At 48.4% G+C, this 21,664-nt stretch overlaps 1 protein-coding gene across 5 annotated transcripts in view; it reads right to left on the bottom strand.

The window, feature by feature from the left end:
- The window catches only part of IQSEC1 (IQ motif and Sec7 domain ArfGEF 1), a 337,609-nt gene extending 319,102 nt beyond the window's left edge, over positions 1–18,507 (bottom strand). For all 5 annotated transcript variants that reach the window (XM_057404192.1, XM_057404183.1, XM_057404184.1 and 2 more), the window contains exon 1: positions 18,106–18,507. In XM_057404192.1, coding sequence (XP_057260175.1) covers positions 18,106–18,371 — 266 coding nt within the window. In that variant the 5' untranslated portion in view covers positions 18,372–18,507. The remainder of the gene's footprint in view (positions 1–18,105) is intronic.
- Between the last annotated feature and the right edge of the window lie 3,157 nt (positions 18,508–21,664).

Here is a 21,664-nt window from a genome sequence, read left to right as displayed (position 1 = left end):
TGGCACCACTCCTGGTGGAGACCAGACACCCATTTCTTTTGAATTTTTATTTGGGAGGAGGTTGTTTTGTGGTTTGGTTTGGGGCTTTCTCAGTTGTTAAGCCCAAGTAACAGCAAACTCAAACCCTTTCCTACTGCAGCGCCAGGATTTCTTCTTTAGCATAACATACTTGTGAATTTTCGTGACGTTCATTATGTGCTTAAACTGTTGTACAGTAGCAAACCACTCCTGAACTAGGACAGTGTTTCATTGTTCCGTAACTGCAAGTAGCTCCAACTCAAAGTCTGCCCACTCGTCAAAACGCCAACCAGAAACCCAGTTCTAAGAACACACAGCAGAATGCAAACACACCTGAAATCGTTATAAATACCAGTCATGGAAAAGTGTTCTCCAAGAAGGCAGCAGGCAAAGCTGCCTTCAACTTTAAATACTTCAAGCTCCAGACCCAGAAGAAAATTCAACCTGGAGTAGTCACATCCTGTTTATACAGGCAAACAATTTAAAGGCTAAGGTGAAGCTCTGTTTGGATGTTTCACGTGTTAGTAACAACCACTGAAGAAAAACCAAAGTCCAACAGCTTTAGTCAAATACGCTATAGATATTACAGTATCTTCCACACAGAATCCAGATTTCAGCATAAAACTCTCACTGTGCCTCTTTCTCACTGCCTCCAGTCACAAGTTGAGCCACATCACTCTTATTTGTAAAGCCCTAAAAATGTATTTTTCAAGGAAGGAAAATGACTCCCATTTCCCAGGGCAGACAGGGGAGTGAGTCTCCCTGCACCCCTTACGGCTGCTACACTTGGCAACAGCTCCACAACCCCTGCTGATCATCTTGGGCTACAGTCCTAGGAAGGCAGGATGGAAATGACATCTTTCTCTTCTGCACAGTGAGAAACATCTTGAGTTAGATTAACAATGCGTTCCAGGCTCAGTCTAAGATGCAGTGAGAAGACTAAAATGCATTTCTCTCATCATCTTCCCCACCCAGCATGAAGTACTCATTCCACCTGGAATGTGCTTCTTCCAGGGTAAGCAGATAGGTTACATTAGCCATAAGTGCACAGTGGTAAGCACAAAGTAAGGCTCTCTGAAACAGGTTAACACAAGAACACCTTGTTTTTCCCTTCAGTACTATCTGTGCTATATTTACTATGCACTCCAGCTGTGCAACACCAAGTACATTGTTGTGTGAGGAAGAACAAAAGGGCATCACTGGCTCCTCTGCAATGTTTGCTGGTTACAGTAAAAGAAATCAGAAGTTCTGAAATCCACTAGAATCAGACATATTTGGTGGTTGGGTTTTTTTGTTGTCATGGGGTTTGGCTGTGTTTGGGTTTAATTTTGTTCTAAAGAAAAGCTATTAGGTAAAAGGAAGGGAAGCTTCCTGAAATATCAGTTATTGTCTATGTTACTTCCATGGAGGGAAACGTGATTTATCATTTTGCTTGCTCCCAAAGCAGGTTGGAGAGCAGGGCCAGGTTTTTCAGCCTGCCTTCTTACTGCAGTGATTTATTCACTCAGCTCAAAGTCTGTCTTATGAAGAATCCCAGAATGGCCAGAAGTGCAGAAGATACCAGCCACCTCAGTAACAGCCCTTTTCCCAGAGCCACTAAGGGAGACGATCCAGAAGCAACTACTGTACACAGAAATAGCATAATTAATAGTTAATAAGTTTGTGCTGTGCCTTTGGATGTTTCTAATCCTGTTCTACCAGCAGGAAGTCTTCAATAGTGTCTTTGATGCTTAACAGAGAATATTGGTCACATCCAAATAAAAATACCTGCAGCTCTGGGGGCAGTACAACATCAATGGATTAGATCCTGGTGTTAAGTTTGAGAATAAATCCAAACAACTCACATCCACACGATGGAAGTGAAAAGAAACAAGCCCATATAAAATTGTCATGTGAGGCCAAGATAACAGATGGATCCCAAATATAAACTCCCCAGAGCTTAGGGAAGCTAAGGAAGTGCAGAGAATTAGATCTGGGAGGGGGTATCTGTACTGCTTTTAGAAGACCAAAGCAGTAAGCACAGAATCAAGCTTCCTAGCAGCACTGCAACACAACAGGAAAAGTGAGTTGTGCTCCTGAATGAGGAAACATTCCTCAAAAGCACCAGGATTGACAGAGCTTCTGCCTTTCAAACAGAGAAAGATTGTCCAGGAGAAAGAAAAATGCAAAAGAAGAATGAAGTCACTTGCTGCAGCAAGTCACAGGAGAGATCATAAATTAAGCAGATAAATAATTTAGTCTTTACCTGCATGGTTGGGAACATAGCATTTGGAGACACAGGGTTTTTACACACCGAAGAACATCAGAACAACGTACTTTTGTTACATATACACCTACGTCAAGGATGTTCAGTTGCTATTAAGCAAGTACCTAAGCCCTCCCTCTTGTCAAACTAGAGACACCCATGGCAGGGGATCCCACCTTGCTTGCCCACACCATCCCACTCCTACAAACATATTAAAACCAAAAGATTACAAGACTTGATTAGCAGTCAAATGTGGACTAGAACTGCATCAAGCATCCCCAGCACCCTGCTCATGGGCTTACTAAAGCACAGCCTCAGCAGGAGGCCAGGGAAGATCAAGCTGCAAGCTCCACCACTGAGCAGATGCTGACCTGGAATAGGGGACATCCTTCTGCCTTTGCACAGCCACCAAGACAAGCTGCAAACACCAAGTCCTCATCCCACCTGGCGTGCAAGGGCATTCATATGCTTCATATGGACTGGATCCATACCTGGGATAGTCAGTAAAGACAGCACTAGATGACGTGATAAAACAACAGTCTCCAGTAGAAGCCCTGATCTCCGTTGCTTCCCTTTGTTAGCTTGCAAGGAGTATAAGAACAAGACACGCAGGCATTTGGAGTGACCTTGGAGTTGCTATCACTTTGCTTGCATGCTTGAGTAAGTCAAGAGCTCCTTATTTTAGCAGGGTCAGTGAAACTCTTCAGTGCTGCATCTACTTCGATAATCCTGCACTGGGATCAGCATTCCTGTCAAAGGCCTGAGCGATGCTCCTGAGTGTGGTCTCCCTGCCCACCTGCACAGCAAACCAGGATCTCAGCCCATGCTGACCAGGGGTCACCATGCTGCCTTGTTTCCCAGGTTGAGAAAAGGATGCTGGTTTACAGGTATACATATATATATGTCTGGACTAGGAGACAGTACCTCTGACATTAAGCATGACCCTGCAATGATACTTAACTGCAATTCACTCATTTGTGCCTGGTATTTATCAACTTTGAAAGACTTTCAATTCAAATAACAATTAACATATAGGAGGTCTCTCACCGCAAAGCTGCAGCTGATGTGTTCCATCATTCTTCATTCACTATGTTTTCCCAAGTGTAGAGGGGAGAGCAATAGCACCTCCACGCTTTATGTTAAATACAAAATTAGCCAAGGGAGGACAACTTATCTGCTTTGACAGCATCACAAGCTTCCCAGTCCTCAAAGCACTGCAGTGTGTTTTGGCTATTATCACCACATCCCAGGCATTACTACTTATTACAACTTAGCTTTCTCTCTCAAGTAAGTCAGACTTCTAATCAAAGAGGTTTTCCCATCTCCCAGGAATCCACCTAATACACGGAGATGAAGCTATCCCACACTGGCATTACCCTTCGGGAAGAGAAACAACCTGGTTAAATTAAAGGGGGGGGAGGGAACAATAAAAGAAGTCTGTTGCTGATGAAGAATTTAAATCCATCAGGCAAGGACAGCTGGGCTGGGGCAGCCTGGAGAAGAGAAGGCTTCTGAAGGGGAGACCTGAGAGCAGCTCCAGTGCCTGAAGGGGCTGCAGGAAACCTGGAGAGGGGCTTGGGACAAGGGATGTAGGGACAGGCCAAGGGGAATGGCTTTAACCTGCCAGAGGGGAGACTGAGATGAGCTCTTAGGCAGAAGCTCTTCCCTGGGAGGGTGCTGAGGCGCTGGCACAGGGTGTCCAGAGAAGCTGTGGCTGCCCCATCCCTGGCAGTGTTCAAGGCCAGGTTGGACACAGGGGCTTGGAGCAACCTGCTCCAGTGAAAGGTGTCCCTGTCTGTGGCAGGGATTGGAACTGAATGAGCTTTAAGGTCCCTTCCAACACAAACCGGGCTGGGATTATGAAAATCACTATCTGGTCAGTTGGAGGAAAGCCACAGGCAGTACATTTGAGTCTTTTCTGTTCCTTTCCCTTTCTTCAAATAAGGGCATTTAACTGGTGAAGGTAATAGAATACTTTGGACAACAATTATTATTAAGACCAACTTCTTGAAAGACTCCTATTATTTGGAAAAGGAGCAGATCTAGAATAGCTGAGAGACCACTTCCAGCGTCACGTCTGCCCAAAGTGAGAACTGCCCAGTTAACTCTCCACCCATAGAAAAACCTATTTAGCTCAGCACAAGGAGTAATGCGAATATCCTGTGCATAGTTGAGCAGGTGATGTAGACTTGAGGTACTGTTGGCATTCCAGCTACCGAGGAGCATGATGACTTACAAATCAGCTATTTGTCTCTAAAGAGTCTTTTAGTTCTTTTCATAAAGCAGGTTTAAAAGGAAAGCCACTAACCTGCATATTCAGCACTCAGCATCACAACCAGGTCTACCAAAACAAGAGTGAGCCATTTCGTGACATTTTCTGGATTCCAAATTAAACAGTAAACCAAACAATGCAGAGCATACTTCAAGGGTTTGGTTCCATTCATGCTGGATCCTCAGAGGAGACAAAGAGCCAGCCCTTCAGCTGGGATTACTGTCCAGTGTCTTGTGGGTTTGATTCAGCCCCAGAAATCCAAAGCACATAGGACCACTTCTACTTAAGACTTATTACTGCAATAGCAGACTGCTAAACAGTCACTTCTACATACCGTATTCATTTAGGCAGTCTCCAAGAGCATACAGTATCATAATCATAGAATCGTAGAATCATAGAATCACTAGGGTTGGAAAGGACCTTAAGATCATCTAGTTCCAAGATTGACCAAACCACAAACCTGGACAAGCTGTGGTATTAAACAACACTCTGGTGACCTTCACTTACCTTTGTAAAATAATTAGTTAAAAGTCTTGGCAGTATCAAGGTGTCCTGCACAGGTTACCATAAGTAAAGCATATTCTCAACTGAACAACATTATCTAAAAGGGGCACTTCATCTAGTCTAAAGAGGTTTAATGATTTCCTTCGCTCCCAGCAAGATGACTCATGGAACAGCTCAAGAGGGTCACACCATGCCACACTTAGACAGCATCACTGCTGATCATGTCTTAGAAATCTGGGCAGCACCTACTTTTGAAAGATGTTCACATACCAAGAAGTTGCTTAAAGCAACAACGGTCCCACAAGAACAAAGATATGAGACTCAAATGATGAACTACTCTAAGCAAACCAGAGGGGTCCCATGATTTACCAGCAGTTTTCTGTACACTAGAGCAAAATAATCAGACAAGTTTCTAATACTGCTCACAGCCCTTAGAGGTAAGTAAGGTCAAGGAAATAATGTTGTCCATGAGCAATTAGAAGTGAAGATCACGGCATATGTCAGCAGGTTCTGGTAATATATCACATTACATAGCGAGCACAGCTCAGTGCTAGAAAGCACTTTCCTGAGGAGAAGTAACATAACTCTGAAATGTGTTTAAAAGAAGTTATAGGTCCTTGATTTCAGAGGGAGCAGACTAGAGCACAGACAAACCTCAAGCTCCTGGCTAGGAGCTCTTACGAGACACATTTGGGTGGAGGCAAGATTGCTGGCAATAGGTGGCTGAAAAAAATGCAAGTGGGAAAAGTCATTACCCAGCACATAAAACCCTACAAGATAAAAGCCCAAGATCCATTTCTGAATGCCAATATCAGAACCAGTTCCTCAGTGAAGAGTTCTGAGACAAGTGAACTTGTACCATCTTAAAGATGTCACAATATTGAGAAAGAGAATGGGGTGGAGGGAGGAAAAGGCTGGACAGGGCTTGGAGCAAGCTGCTCTAGTGGAAGGTGTCCCTGCCCATGGCAGGGGGTTGGAACCGGATGAGCTTTAAGGTCCCTTGCAACACAAACCTACAAACCTTAGTCAAATTAGGAAAAAAAGTTCTTTTCTGCAAGACAAAGTCATTCTCTCGACTCATGACAACCTCAAGCACTCAAGAAGTGGTGGACTCAATTAAAAGCTTAAAATAGACTCAAGCCTGAAAGCTGAATATAGATTTTAACGTATTCAAATCTAGCTAGTTCATTTGCATTGAATCACAGTCCTCTGCATATAAATACGTCACTCTTCAGGTCCCTGAATCAGGGAGATGAACACAAGAAAAGACTACACTGTATGAAGAGGGAAATCCTCCCAATGATTTGCTTCATAGAGGTAAAGATGCCACCAACAGGAAGGGCTGGACATAACCATTTTACTTCTCTGACAGGAGCCAGCTGACTTCTACAGCACTATAGTTGTATCTTCATTATGTGCATGAATTAAGACGCAAGATGACACAGGCTGTTTTGTCTTTATAAATTTCAAGACAAACACCAAAAGTGTTGGGTTTCAACAGCAGATTTCACTAACAAAGATACAGGTTAAGAATCACCATTCACAGCCATGCCTAGGTCAAGCAGAAAACTGAGGAAGAACAACAGATTAAAGCAGACATACTTGTGAGTATACACACTGTCCCCAGTTTGGAAACAAAATAAATCCGATGTTTCTGCTATGGGTCTATATATAAAGATGGAATACAAGACAAAAAGTCAAACCACACCTATTCTTCATGACAAGGAACCATTAATCAACTTCTAGCAGTGAGCAGATCCTAAGGGATCTCACACACAACCGAATTCTTGCTTTCCATGAAGACTTTTCATACATAACTAGCCCTACCTCCTCATGCACAGCAGACACCACTGGATAATCTAAAGCAAGCCAGTCTGGAATGCAGAACAAAACCAGCCTCACACATGTGCATCCTGAGGTCCATGTGCCAGTGGATCCTGACACTCCAGCCAAAAAGTTAAAATGCTGATATATCAAGTTGGTTTGGATTTGAATAACAATTTCATTCCTGGAGAAATGCATCTGCCCCACTAAGGAAACTATTAAGGGAACAAAAGCCCATCAAGCAGACTGTAGTCTGAACCAGTTTCTACTTTGAAATCATTAGTGAAAGGAAGATGAAGTGAATCTAGCAAGGTAAGCAGCAAGAATGAAGAAGAATGATAGCTCGGCTCCACTGCAGCCATCGTGATGAGAATTGCTAACAGGTCCCTCTGAGTTTAGCACAATTACAACATCCCAGCTGCATTGCAGGGTAGGAGATTAATGCCTGTTTGCAACCTCCCCTGGACACACAGTGTATGGCAACCACACAGGACCTGGAGCAAGACTCAGGCTCTTTGCTTCCATTATAGGCACAGAGCACAAGTGGCACCTACACACCTACATGCTTTACCTGTTGACATTGTACCAAATAGCATGTCTACAGAACAGCCACAATACCCTCTGCAGCAGGCTTGATGCAGGTGAAGTTCCTAGAAGCCCTTAAGTTTCAATGCTGTATGTGTCTATCCCACCAAGAAACCATGCCAAAAAGAATTCTGTTATACATTACAATACATTAGAGGTGATTTTACTTGCTTTTAGTTTGTCAAAATTTCGTCATTCTTGTGAAATCTAACTGGGTAACTTCAGAACAGCCATACTAAGAGATCACCCCTGCAGAATGATGTGACACGCTTGAACCTCAGCTGGAAGACAATCGTTTGTCTAGAAGATCTCATGTATATCCTCGACATTTTGACCTATTTCCAGGATCATCAATAGCATGCAGAAGACAGCCGAAGAGATTTGATATTCCCCAAGCATGAGCAGAGAACCATTATATCCATAGATAAACAATGAAAACCAAAATGTTGCTGCAGTGAACGTCTCAAATAAAGCTAACTTCAACTAGTCAAGTGAACAGAGGTCATCTTCACCTCGTATTATTAAAACATCCCATTTCTCATCTGTAACCAACCCCAACTCAATATTGAGTTCTACTGATCCAAGAGTGTGCCATTTTGGACTATTTCTCTGTATGCCTCCCAGGCTGCCTGTCCTTGCTCCCACTCTGTAGGTTTCCTTCTTCTGTTCAAGTTTTTCTGGGAACTCCTTGTTCACCCTGGTGTTTCTGCCCACCTTCCTCTGTTGGGATGCATCACTCCTGGGCATGCAGGAGGTGATCCTTGAATACTGACTGGGTTTCTCTGGCCCCTCTTCCTTCCAGGGCTTTATCTTCTCTCCCAAGCAGGTCCCAGAAGAAGGGATCTCTGAATAACCCTACCCTGGAGACACTGCATTTTCACTGCAGCCGAAGCAAAGCTCCAAAACGACTCAACACTGTTACATAGGGATCCTTACAGTGTTCATTTAAGGCTGATGAATATTGCTTGCTGTGAATTTTAAAGACTCCAGTAAAGTAACGTAGGCAATAATCTTCAGGACTAAGAAGTCTTCTGTACTATGTAGGAGACCCAGGCTGTGTTCCTGCTTTCCCAAATTTGAGAGCATGCAAGAGCTATTGAAGCCTTTGAGGAAAAGCAGCATGTGGCCCCCCTCAGGTCACCTGCTGATTAAGCAAAAGCAGTAGACACTTTCCAATTCTAATTCAACTTTGAACCAACCAGGCAACTACGAACCCGTAATTAACTTCATGAAACAGCTTTCACACCTCCTGGACCCTGCAATGATCCCCATGGCACTCCACAGTGGAAAAACACAGGGGAAAACCAAAATCCTCCCAGGAGTTGGAACATAATAGAGGTTTGAATGCAGCAAAAGTTAAAGATTTATTTTACAGACCTCAAACTGCTTGAAAATTAGAGGTGGGAGAAATGGAGAGGGTGGCACAAATGATAGTTTTAGCATCATTCTCAATGAACGGAAAGCACTTTAAAGCCAGCTCAGTTAGCCAGTGATTCAAACTTCCTCAGGTGTACAGCATGGTGCATATTGGTTCAACAGTGGCAGCCAGGGAATTCAGTAGGGGTTTGTTTACCACAGCAGCATTGCTTTAGGAGAACACAGCTCCATCCACCCAGCAAAACTAGTACAGCCAATTCCAAACAGAGGCTGCAACAGCACCATATGGTGGTTTAGACTCCAAACATGACCCTGAAATGGCTGGTGTAAGTGCTAGTGCAATGCACATGGGTACGAAGTTCAAGAAGCAGGTCCTTAGCTCACCTTGATCAACAGCCATTTCCACACACACAGACCTCATGCTGCTCAAGTTTACACTTACATTTTAGATATAACAGATAAAAAGAATTAAAACAGGTACAGCTGCAGGACAACATCCTATGCTTTGATAAGGGCAGGAGGATCGTTTCCCCACTGCCCTCTTCTGCTTTATTTGACCAGTTATGTAGAATAAAGTGCTATTTACACTTAGTAAATCTCAATTACCGTGGTGTGCAAAAGCTGTATTACATGTATGTCTTCGTCTAATCGTGTTTGCCAGGGAACTCTGACTAGAAATCTTATTAACATGCAACTAGTGCATATTATGTTTCAATCAATTGCTATAGAGAGCTACTGAGTAGCAGTATTTCTCTTATCTAGCACCACGGAAAGACTCTTTCAGTCTACATGATGCCTTACAGCAGGGTCATTTCTATGTTCTAAAGTGGTAGTATTTGAGAAGCAAGTTTACCTCTGCACTTTAAAACACTGGAAGGAACAAAAATAATCATGAGAAATCTTTAGCCATGTTCATATACTTTATAACGCTTTGGAGAGATGCAGAAGTGGTAGAGATGCCGCCATTCAAAAGCAGATTCTACAGTGCATGTGTGTGTGTATTACATATTCGTATCTACGTATATATAAACCATGGTGAGCAGTTTAAAAGGCAGACGGCAGAGGGAGCACAAGCCCCCCAGACAGACCTGATGGGGGTGGAGCGGGGTCCAGCAGAACCACAGCGTTGATGAGCAGAGATCCATTGACATCCCCGCCTGCTCGGGGAACTCAAGGCTCCGGTTTGCAGACTGCTGTGAAAGCCGTGTCCTTTTACAGCACTCGCCCTGCTGAAAGATTCTGGCCGCTTTACAGCAGCATCATTTGGGTTCTCTAACACACAAACCATACAAATAACGTCCTTAAAAGCAAGCAAGTTGGTCTAAAGCCGCGGCGGAACCCAGGATTTCAAAAAGCTTGTCGAGTGTGGTATTTAGTGCAATCATTTCTCACCTCAGTCTGAGCAACCTATCAAAAGATGACGGTTAACTTTGACTTGCCCATCTGTAAAACAGCAATCATTAGCAGCGCTCAGTTCTGCTGAAGACCGAGAACAGATCACCAGTGAGGACTAAAGGAACACCTCTCACTCCTACTTGTGTCCTTCAGCACAATACCGTGGTGCTAATGTCCATCAGAGGGTGACAGTTCCCATCCCGATTTCTTGCACTGCTCTGCTGTAGCACAGGGAGCTACAGCAGCTGACAACTCTGCTAGTTCAATGAAATACCAGGAAGAATCTGCCAAGAAGCCCCCCAGCAAAACGGGTGGGTTAAAAAAAGCAGCCCGCATCAGGATCAGCTACCGCAGCTGGTAGCTGTTCACAGCTAAAATGCATCCGGATGGACTATGACATACTATCTCTTCAAATCACGCTGCTCTGCTGTACCAAAGGCTGCTTAGATTGCCCAAATATCTAATTCAACAATTCTGCTGAGAAAAACACTACAATTAGGCAAGGATGCAGGAAGAATGGAATTACAACCGCCTCATTCACAGCCTCCCGCACAGTCAGATGAAAGGCAGGATCCTGGCAAGAGCAGTCGGAGTATCTGCAGGCTGCAAACCACAGAAAGGGTGAATTAACATAATACAGGGGTATTAGTAGGAACGATAGGATCACATTAGAATAACGCAAGTGTGGGCTGTGTATCAGGAAGTACTTCAGACCTGCAAAATCCACTTACCTAAGAAGCTTCCACTCACTCCCTTGGTGACTAGCTTGAGGTGACCTCCTTGCCACCTGCATGCAGACAGCAGGAGCCCTCGGGCAGGAAAAGGCTCCAAGTGACAAACACCTCACTCACCTGGGTATATAGGCTGCCTACTTGGTAAGCAACTCATCCCATATTAGGGACCATAATCCCAAATGAGCCACAAACCCAGAGGAAACTCAGCGTAATGCCATGCTCTGAAGAACTGCACTGCAAGACCACAAAGTCAGTGTCAAAGCTGGGACTTCAGTAGAAGCAACTGTCTCTGTTCCCAACCAGCCTTGTACCCCTGGGGTCCTGAAGGAACCCAGGCGTTTCTGCAACCACTACATGTGGAAACTCAGCCTCTAAAGGCTGCAGTCTGGCCTCCAACACAGGACCCAGCACAACAGCTCCAGTTCATGACCAGCACATGAATAAAAGCCCCTTGCTTTACTGGGTCTAAAAAAAACCAAATTACCTCTTTTTGAGATGCTACTTGCAAGAAGCATTTAATAATTTACTATTTTAATTTTAATAATTTACTTGCCCATCAGTATGCTGTAAGAAAACACCTTGATATAACTTGTTCTTTTCTCCTCATAGTTCCTGTGATCTGCCATTGAGTAAATTCTTCCTACAGATACTTGAAAGTGGTGCATTTTGCTTCAGATTTTAAAAAAAAAACCAGTTACTGCTACTTTTCTTTTTTTTTTTTGCCAGAAGACACCTTCCCTAAGGGCTGGTGGAGATTTGTGTTCCCACACAAATAACCAGGCCAGCAAGACTGCAACTACGATTCAGAAATGCTCATCTTCTACCCTGTGACTTCTCCCAAAGGTTTGTTACCCTCAGCAGATGAGGACAAAGTTTAGCATCCCTCACTCACCAGGAAGCCAAGGTCTTCAAAAGGTCTTCTGCTCTCACAAGAACCCCTGCAGTCCTGCATCCAGCTCCTGGGGAACAACACAAGAGGGACGTGGAGCTGTTGGAGCGACTCTGGAAGCAGCCACGGAGCTGCTGCGAGGGCTGGAGCAGCTCTGCTCTGGAGCCAGGCTGAGAGAGCTGGGCTGGGTCAGCCTGGAGAAGAGAAGGCTCCTGAAGGGGAGACCTGAGAGCAGCTCCAGTGGAAACCTGGAGAGGGGCTTTGGCCAAGGGCCTGTAGGGACAGGCCAAGGGGAATGGCTTTAACCTGCCAGAGGGGAGACTGAGATGAGCTCTTAGGCAGAAGCTCTTCCCTGTGAGGGTGCTGAGGCGCTGGCACAGGGTGCCCAGAGAAGCTGTGGCTGCTCCATCCCTGGCAGTGCTCAAGGCCAGGTTGGACACAGGGGCTTGGAGCAAGCTGCTCTAGTGGAAGGGGTCCCTGCCCGTGGCAGGGGTTGGAACTGGAGGAGCTTTAAGGTGCCTTAAACCCAAACCAGGCTGGGGTTCCATGAGCAGTGATGTGTCTAACACATTTGTGAAGAACAGGCCTGCTCCTGCTCCCATGTTTCTACGTAGTTGTTCAGTGCCATAACTCTAATATAATTTTACAGTGTAAAAACATGCCTGTTGACAAGTGGCAGTTACTACAGTGGGAATCACACTAATTTTTCGAATGGTCCCAGGAGCCATTCCCTTATGACAACAACCTACTGCTCCACACTCACAGCTCTTCAGAAGTTAAGCAGAGGTGCTCAAGTTCAAGTGCCTGTTTCATCCACCCTGAACTCACAGCTGTGGGCTCTAGGAATAACCAGCAGGCTGACCTGGGGCTTCCTTTACAGATCTCACACGAGAAATGGGCAGTAGTCAGTACACTGCTGGTGAGCAATATACAGATAGAGCATCACCTACAGGCTCGTTCTGGAGGTTTTCTGAAGGAAAGGGGTCTTCAGACATAGTTGACTCATGGCAATCACAGCAGCTCTCATTTGCTCACTGAGGACCTCAGATCTATGAACACTGACGAATATTCTCCACAAGCAGATGTTTGGACTTGCATTTCCATTTCTTTGACAGTGAATTCATAAGGAAAACCATCAAAGCACTAACCAGAACGAAGATGTACTTCCTTCTTAAAAGTTCAGAACGCAAGAACTCCAAAGTTAGGAAGCTCAGGAGTTGCGTCCTGTGTTAGCAGCATAAAAGGTTTCATTAGGGAAGGATTTGAAAACCAGCGAGTACTTCAAATCCTCTAGGTCTGCTCTGATTTAAATGGAGTTTAAATTCAAAGTTGAAACAAAGTAAACCTGCCTTTAAACTCACGGTACTACCGCACAGGTTCCTTGCTGCTGCACTGGTTTTCCTCTCCCAGAACAGCATGCACTTTTGCTATTTTCTTTGTTTTCTCTTCCCCTTCTGATTCCCCAGGAACTTTCTTGATACCAGCATCTTATCTTGTCCTCACTGTGCTTTCTGCCCACCCCACTTGTTTTATCAGTTATACAGCGCATACCTAGTTCTCAGATTAATTCGTCTCTATGTGTTATCATTTAGTTTAACATTTAGCTGATATTAAGTAGAAAAAAATTGCCAATATTTCAACAGAGACCCAAAATAATTTAGCTGAGTTTAGGTAGCAAGTTCCTATCTTATTACACATCGATTTCCTCCAGCCTGCCAGAACAACAAACGCCTGTTCCGAGAGATGCTCACTCATCTGCTGATGTACAAATCACACTAATGATGCTGAAATGAGCACTTCAAAAGCAAAAGCACTCCCCTCAGTGTCAAACCCTTACCCTCGTCGCTCGGCAGTCAGACTGCTCCAGTTATGTACAGAAAATAAAGCAGACAGACTTGCTTTCAGTTATTTGAAGAGGCAAGTTCACATTCTGCCCAACTTCAGAATTACGCCAGCCCAATCAGCTGTATGGCTGACAGAATACGCAGCATGGCTTGTGTTGGAAGGGACCCTAAAGCTCATGCGATTGCAACCCCCTGCCATGGGCAGGGACACCTTCCACTAGCGCAGGTTGCTCAAAAAGTGTTCATTTTGGACACAAACTGTGCTTTCCACATAAATACACTCTTCATGAGCAAAACAAGCTAATTAGGTAGAGGTGCATCTTTTGGTAATTACTGTGTTTCTACTGCAGGCTTCTTGCAGCAAGACTCAGTCACAAATCACACTTCCCTACAGAGCTGACGGAGAAGGAGGACCTAACAAAAGCACTTCAGCTACATCCGTGCTGGCAAGAAGGCAGAGAAAGCAAAATCTTGCCCAAACATGAGCATCCTTTAACAGATGCTGGATACCTCTCCTTCATTAAGGCAAACAAAAACATGCTGCAGCTTAAGCACAACACAGGCAGTGAAACAGGATTTTCATCACATGAACAGGCTGCCTCGGTGAGGGATGTCTCTGAAGGGGAAAAACCAAACCAAAACACAAACTCAGGCTGGTCTCTATCCTCATGCAATCTCTGTTCTCCTGCTGAGCCTGTGTGCAGGGCAGCACGCAGCGCCAATAGCGACATGCAATGCCACAAGCTCCGTTTCTGGAGGCCATAAAGCTGTCTCCACATGTGACTGTCACCCAGAGCAACAACCTCCCCTCACTAGACTGCACTATGCACACCTCAGCCGAGACTCGGAGTACCCTCTAGACACAGCGAGGTTTCGTGCAGCCCTGCGTTGTGACTGGTGTTCCCTGGAGAACAAAGCCCGCCTGAGATGCATTTACAAAACAAATCAGAGCGGGTGCAGAAATCAGGCTGAGGTGCACATAACAGCCCTCTAACACCGCTCCCTCTCAGCAAACGTCATTCCCCACCTTCTGCCCAAACTCCGACCAGGCACCTTCTCACTCAAAAGCAGCACAGTTTTAACTGGATTTTTAACTCCCTAAGCTGGTGGTGGATTTTCAGAGCTGGAAAAGTGGCACTTGCACAGATGTGAGAAGATCCAGTACATCCGTTTGTACGTACTTACACTAGAAAGTGCATTACCAGAACGGATGCACTGAACACATCTTGCTTCCCCTGAGCATCTGAGCTTCAGGAGTTCTTGCTGTTTTCTCAGATGTTAAATAAAATGGATTAACTGGAAATTAGCCTTATGCAACCTAATGAGTTAAACACCAATTGTTATCTTTAACATGCTGATTCATTACATCTAACAAAGCCTGTGATCAACTAATTATCCTCAGCTCCATTTGCAGATGCTGAAGTTGATTTGCACTCAGCAAATTACTACAGAATGAAGCGAAACAGCACCTAAACCTTTTCTGGTGCGTCCTCTGCGCAAGATAACATCTGTACCTACAGACCCATCCCTCTGCTCCTCCCTCCTCCAGATCACCACCTCCCCAGCGGAAACTTCTCTTCTCTGGGGCCTTTTTTGGAAGGACACAAACCAGAGAGTTTTACCTTCCTGGACTGGTGGTTCTTCCCTCCAGAGGTCTGTCACCAAGGGCACTGACACTTCCCCACCTCACAAGACATCCAGTTAAAGAATCTCTAAAATATGCCAGTTTTCCAAACTATCTAAGCAGCCTTCAGCTCTATATTCTTCCCACTGTAAGATCTGAAAAGTTTCAGGACTTCTGGGGTTTTTGCTGCTTGGTTGTTGGGAGGCTTTTTTACCATATTTGATTAAGAACTAGCGATAAGCATATTCTCTTGCATAACATTCCCATGCTTATTTTCACATCACACACATTAATCTCCACTTGGTAATATGAAACAGCTGTCTTGCCACTACAGCATCAGAGATCCACACCCACTGCACACAGGTACAACTGCTGCAGAGGTTTTAGAAAACATCCAATTCCATCTCAAGGCACAAGCGCTAGAAATGACTTCCCAAAAGTAGCGATTTCACCGTGTATTAGACTCAGCCCAGTTTCCTTTGAGGAGGATTCCAGTCATTTCAGCTTTGAGGCACTGGAGGGTAAAGAAGAGCCTATCTCTGCTGGCACTCAGGCACAAGGCACTTCTGCTGCCTCTGAATGGGGGGACGGGGACTGTGTGCAGGGGCAGGAGGGGACAAGCTGGACATGCCACCTCACACCCAGCCTTTAACACCCCGAACAGGTACCACTGACAGCTGATACTGAGCTTCAGCAAACGAGGGATCCTGATTGCCCACTCAAAACACACAAAAGGTGCACATGATGTTTAATTCCGGAGAAACCAAGACTGAGCCTTTGAACAGGAAGCTGCAGGCACCCAGAACCTGCAAGTTTGGTGTCCAGAAAGCCAAGACATCTGTGGGACTGGGAAAGGACTCTCAAACAAGGGTATTTTCTGTTTCCAAAGTTGGAGATTTCCGCTATCTTTTGTGCCCAGGCAGAGTAAGCTGATGCTGCGGCTGGATGTGCTCCCACACAGCCTGGTCTCTGCATCCCCTGCCAGAGCCCCATGTGCTGTCGTCCCCCCCCCCCCCCCAGGGAGACAGGGTCTGCTGCAGACCAGAATGGGCTCACTCCCTACAAGGGGAGGGGTTGACAAACAGACAGGGGACAATTCTAGGGGGAAACAGTATTCCTCAGATGAAGGTCCTGAAAAGATGAGTCCCCATAGACATGCACAGGCAGAGGGCCCAACCCAGGAGCAGGCTCAGGCCGAGAGCTGTCTCCCCATAAGCCCTGCAGGCTATGCCTCAAAGCAATACAACTCTGCCATAAATATCCCAGATTAATTCTGATCCCAGCATCAAATCCACTTAAGAGACGTAAAAGCCTCCTAGTGCCCAGAGCTGCCTGCCCAAAGAGGGCTCTGCAAATGAATCTTGGGCTGGAGAAGAGAAATATTATCAGACACAGCAAGCCATTTGTACAATTCTTAGTAACGTCGTTTGTAGGAGACAAATGGGACAAGATAGCCGAGTTGACATCTTGTATCAGAAGCACAGCCTCAAAAAACCCTCCAGTACTGGACATGGAGGCACGGGATAGGATCTGTGTAAATACTCCATACTTTCTGGAAAGAGCTCTTTCGCCTTAAGGGATTGATTGGTAAATGACACCGTATGCTCTCCCGTCTGTTTAAGGAGCTGCTTGCTCAGTTTTATAGACATTTCTGCCCAGACACCTGGAAGCAGGAGCCGGCAAAGGGGCCCCGAGGGACCAGCCACCCTTCCCGCATGTCCCCCACCTCCCAGAAGCGCGCTTAGTCGGGCGAGCTCCGAGCACCGCAGATTCGGGCTCCGGCGGCGGCAGCATCACTTCCACCGGGGCACAGTCCCCCGAAGGCGCCGCTCCCCGCAGGTCCCCCCCGCTCCCACCGGCGCCCTGAGGAGGAGGAAGGAGCTCCTAGGGCCGCGGGAGCCCCTGCCCGGTACCCCCAGACGGGAGACCCGAGCGGGGGGTGTCCCACACACACGCACGCATACAGCCAGTACGGGACGGGAGCGGCGCTCGGCTGGGACTGCGAGAGAAAACCGCCGCGTAGAGCCGGGGTTTGGGCTCGGAACGGGGGGAACGCGAGTTCGCCGGGTTACAAACAGCCCGTTGTGCTGTACCGGCGCTCCAGCGTGCTGCTCGTCCCACTCCTCCCGAGCAGAACCAAGTCCGAAACACTTTCCGGTCAGTACAAACACGTCGGAAAGGCTCCGCGACCGTAGCCGCGGCTGCCCGGGAGCGCCTGTGAAGCAGCGCCCGGTTGACCGGCGCAGAACAGCGGCTGAACGAGCGGCGGCCGGAGCGATCGCGGCCCGCGATGACCCGCCGGTACCCACCGGTCCCCCCCGGGCACCCCTGTGAGCACGGCCGGGGGGCACCGGGGGCCTCACCCCGCGCAGCTGCCCGGGATCAGGCCGCGGAGAAAGGGCAGAGCTCGCCCCGCTCCTCCCGGCCCCGTTACTGCCGCTGACCGGGATCCCCCAAAAGCCGCGGGCACGGCGGGGGGAGAAGCCCCCCAGGGGAGCCGTGCTCTCCGCGGGGTCCCGGCTAGAGAACCGGTGAGGCACCAGCACCTTGATAGGCTCGAAACAAGGACCGAGGCCACCCCTTCGCCCTGCACCGCTGAGCGGCGATGGACCCCCCCACACAACCGCGCAGAGCGGAGCCCGCTCCCGAGCGCACATCGCCAGGAGTCCCGCGGCTTCACAGTGCTCATACGCGAGGCAGCTTTGGGATGCCCGGGGACGACAAAGGAGGAAGGAAAGCCCCACTACGGAAACCCCTCCTGGAAAAGGGGGCAAATCCCCACAGCAGCGCTTACTTGTCGTGCCTAGCGTGCTCCGGGATGGCGCCGAGCGGCCCCGGGAGCGCGGGGTGGCCGCCCTGCTGCAGCCTGCATGTGGCTAGGTGCCGGTGATGCTCGTCCTGGAGACAGGCGTTTTCGTGGTACAACTTGGCCACTTGCTGCTCCAGCTCGTCTATCCTCCGCTTCTGCTTCTCCAGCAGCTCCTGCTGTGTCTCAATGATCTTGTTCAGCTCCTTCAGGTACTCCGCCGCCTTACTGGGGTTCTCGGCGGGGCTTTCCATGGCCTCCCCACACCTCTCACCCTGCGGGAGGCAGGCGGGGGGCGCAGGTGCCGGCCAGCCCGCTCCGCTGGGAACTTGGGCGAGAGGGAAGAAATAAATAACCCGCCGGAAACCAGCCCCCCTGCGAGCTCCGCGCTTCCCCTCCTAGTGCAGTGCCTGCCTGGGCAGGCGGAGGAGCGGCGCGCCGCGGCTCCCGGCCCCTGCCGCCATTGCTGATGCTCGGCTCCCCGCCGCCGAGCGAGGGCAGAGCCACCGCCGGAGCCTCCCGGAGCCCCGGTGCTGCCGCCGCCGCTGCCGCCGCTGGCGCACGGGCGCTGTCCTGTCCCGCCCCGCCGGAGCCGCCGTCTGGCAGCGCCCCGCCGAGCTCGCAGCCGGGCATGGGAGCCCGCCGCCGGCCAGGGCTGCTCCTGCGCCGGGGCCGCTCGCCCGCCGAGCCCAGGGATGCGCTTTAAGTAGCCGCTGCCACCACCGGGGGGCTGAGCGGACTCCGCGCAGCGGCACATCCCATCCCATCCCTTCCCATCCCATCTCATCCCATCTCATCTCATCCCATCCCATCCCATCTCATCCCATCCTATCCCATCCCATCCCATCCCATCCCATCCCATCTCATCTCATCCCATCTCATCTCATCCCATCTCATCCCATCCCATCTCATCCCATCTCATCCCATCCCATCCCATCCCATCCCATCTCATCCCATCTCATCTCATCCCATCCCATCCCATCCCATCCCATCCCATCCCATCCCATCCCATCTCATCCCATCCCATCCCATCCCATCCCATCCCATCCCATCTCATCCCATCTCATCCCATCTCATCCCATCTCATCCCATCCCATCCCATCCCATTTCATCCCATCCCCGCACCAGCCCGTGGGCCCTTCCGCGGGCGCGGTGGGCGCCGCCGGCCCCGCAGAGGTGCGGGGGGAGCCCGGCCGGGCCCCGGGGTGTCTGTGCCCGGGGATGCCGAGGCAGCCAGGGGAGCAGCGTGGTGTGAGCGGGACCCGCCGTCCCCGGAGTGGCTGTTGACTGCTCCGGGGCACCGCTGCCCCGGGGCTGGGGCTCTCCCCCTGCGTTCCGGGGTCTGGCCGAGCACCCTCGGCTCGGGTGGCTGGACCCTGCCTCTCCTGTCAGCAGCCACCCAGAACCTCCTGGGTGAAACGCTGCTTCCGATCAGGCTGCGTCAAGCCAAGGAAAGCTGAGGTGTGGGCCCTGTATCATCCCCACTGAACGGGGAATGCTTCTGGAAATCGGCAATAGGAGAGGGAAACAGAGGGAGATACTGCAGGAAGGAGATGGGAAGGTGAAGATGTGTTTTTCTCCATTCTTCCTCTCAATGCCTCCCCCCCCCCCCCGGCTTTTCTACCTCTTCACCTTTAAACTGAGCAAGTTTTCAGCTAGTACAGTTCTCTGGAAGCAGCTGTTTCTGCTGTCAGTAAAACACAAGCCCTTCCTCCTGGCCTTGACTCTGACTCCATGGTGCATGGCTTTGGAGCACTGCCTGAGCAGAGCCAGGCCGAGGGGCTGGCAGTGGCTGAGGGGAGGTTGGGATCACCCCATCTATCTGTGGGCTGAAGCTTTGGGAACAGAGCTCCAAAGTGGAGAGTGCATATCCCAACTGTCCCCCTTCTCCTCCTCCTGATTGCTTGTCAATATGGGGAGAAGGGGCACATGGAGAAGATCAGTCCTGGAAGCACCAAGATTCATCTGGCAGTTTCATGTGCATTCTGATTTTGGGTAGAAATACGTTACTGACAAAACAGTCACTTTGGCTGTAGACGTATGTTCAACAAAAGGCTGTTGGGATTCTCCATGTGGCCAAAGCATGGAAGGCCCATTTCCAGTCCTAGTGGGGATCACAAACTCACGGGGAAGTCTTTCGCTGCTCCTTGAAGAGGTCAAGCTCCTTTTCATAGAATCCCAGACTGGTTTGGGTTGGAAGGGACCTTAAAACTCATCCAGTTCCAACCCCCTGCCACAGGCAGGCACACCTTCCACTAGAGCGGCTTGCTCCAAGCCCTGTCCAACGTGGCCTTGAACATTTCCAATATCTTGATCAGTATTTGCTCTTTGTAGGAAGAGCTGCTCATCACGGCATGCCCCAGGAGAGCCGCACAGTGGTGCGTGAGGCAGCTGCATGTTGGTCTGGGCTGGAATCGATCAATAAAGCAAGTGAACTTGCTGCTTGTGTGCAAAATTAAACACAAGGTGAGACACTCAGAGCTCATTAAGGTATCTGCAGACACTAGAAGCTTTTGAAGCATTTCTGGGAGAGGACAGCTGCCGTGGAGCAGCGGCAGGTAGTTCACACAACCAGCATCTGGTGCAAAACCATCTTTTTAGGTAGAAATTACCGAGCTCATGGGCCCAGGCAGCACTGCTGAAGAGGCATGTGCCCATTCAAGTGTGATTCCATCTTTCTTTTACAAGTTACAAGGACATGCCTCAGTTCTGAAGCGGAGCAGCTGGACCTCATTCATCTGGTGGCTTACAATCCTGTTGGACGAGCCAACTGAGGAGCAACCACATGCAGAGGGGCTAGGGGCCCTCTTGTGCCTGGTTGGCTTTGGAGGGTATAGTAACAAGAGAATGAACTTGACCTGCTAGTCAGAAGCTCAGCTGCTTGTGCTTTCCCATAGATGACATGGAGAACATCAAACTTCTTCCCAGGAAACCTTGAATGAGACTGATAAATATAGTAAATCCTCAGGGGTGCCCTCGGGTTGGCATCCTGGCCCGTGTTACTGGTGGGGTTTGTGACACCCAGCATTTGGAAGGAAGGAATGCTCTGTGTCTGAGGGGATTGTTTGTGAGCCTCAAAAGGCCTGTGTGCTTCATCATGCTCTATACATTAACAAGAAGAGGTAAACTTAGAAGATAAGCACATTCATGGCATCCGTAATATATGTAGTCTGCTTCTGTGAAGTCACAGATTGTAAAAGCAGATCCAGCTTCTTTGGATTTGCTCAGTTAGAAAATTAAGTGACATCAAGCCTAACCTTTTTAGATATGAAAATCACCAAAACAGCATCCTTCTTGCTTGTAACACCTTAATTCAGCCTGCACATTCTTATTAGCTGGGCAGCAAATGGTTAGTTCTTGCCTGGGAAAGAGGATTTCAATACAAAAGGAAATGCTGCTCATTCAGTAGGAGTCTCCTACTAATTTATTATTAGCAATACATAATTATCCCATCAGCTTTGGAGGAACCTCGGGATGGGTTCATTTGGGCCTGTGTCAAGCTGTGGTGTTTTCTGGCAGGTCCATACCCTGCCAAGTATCATGTGCG

The sequence above is a fragment of the Pezoporus wallicus genome, unplaced genomic scaffold (genome assembly GCF_028554395.1).
Source record: "Pezoporus wallicus isolate ANWC-B61680 ecotype Strahan unplaced genomic scaffold, APGP_CSIRO_Pwel_v1 contig_5935, whole genome shotgun sequence".
In the NCBI taxonomy this organism is placed as follows: domain Eukaryota; kingdom Metazoa; phylum Chordata; class Aves; order Psittaciformes; family Psittacidae; genus Pezoporus; species Pezoporus wallicus.
Note: the sequence above shows the minus strand (reverse complement) of the source record. Positions and strands in the feature narration are given on the sequence as shown.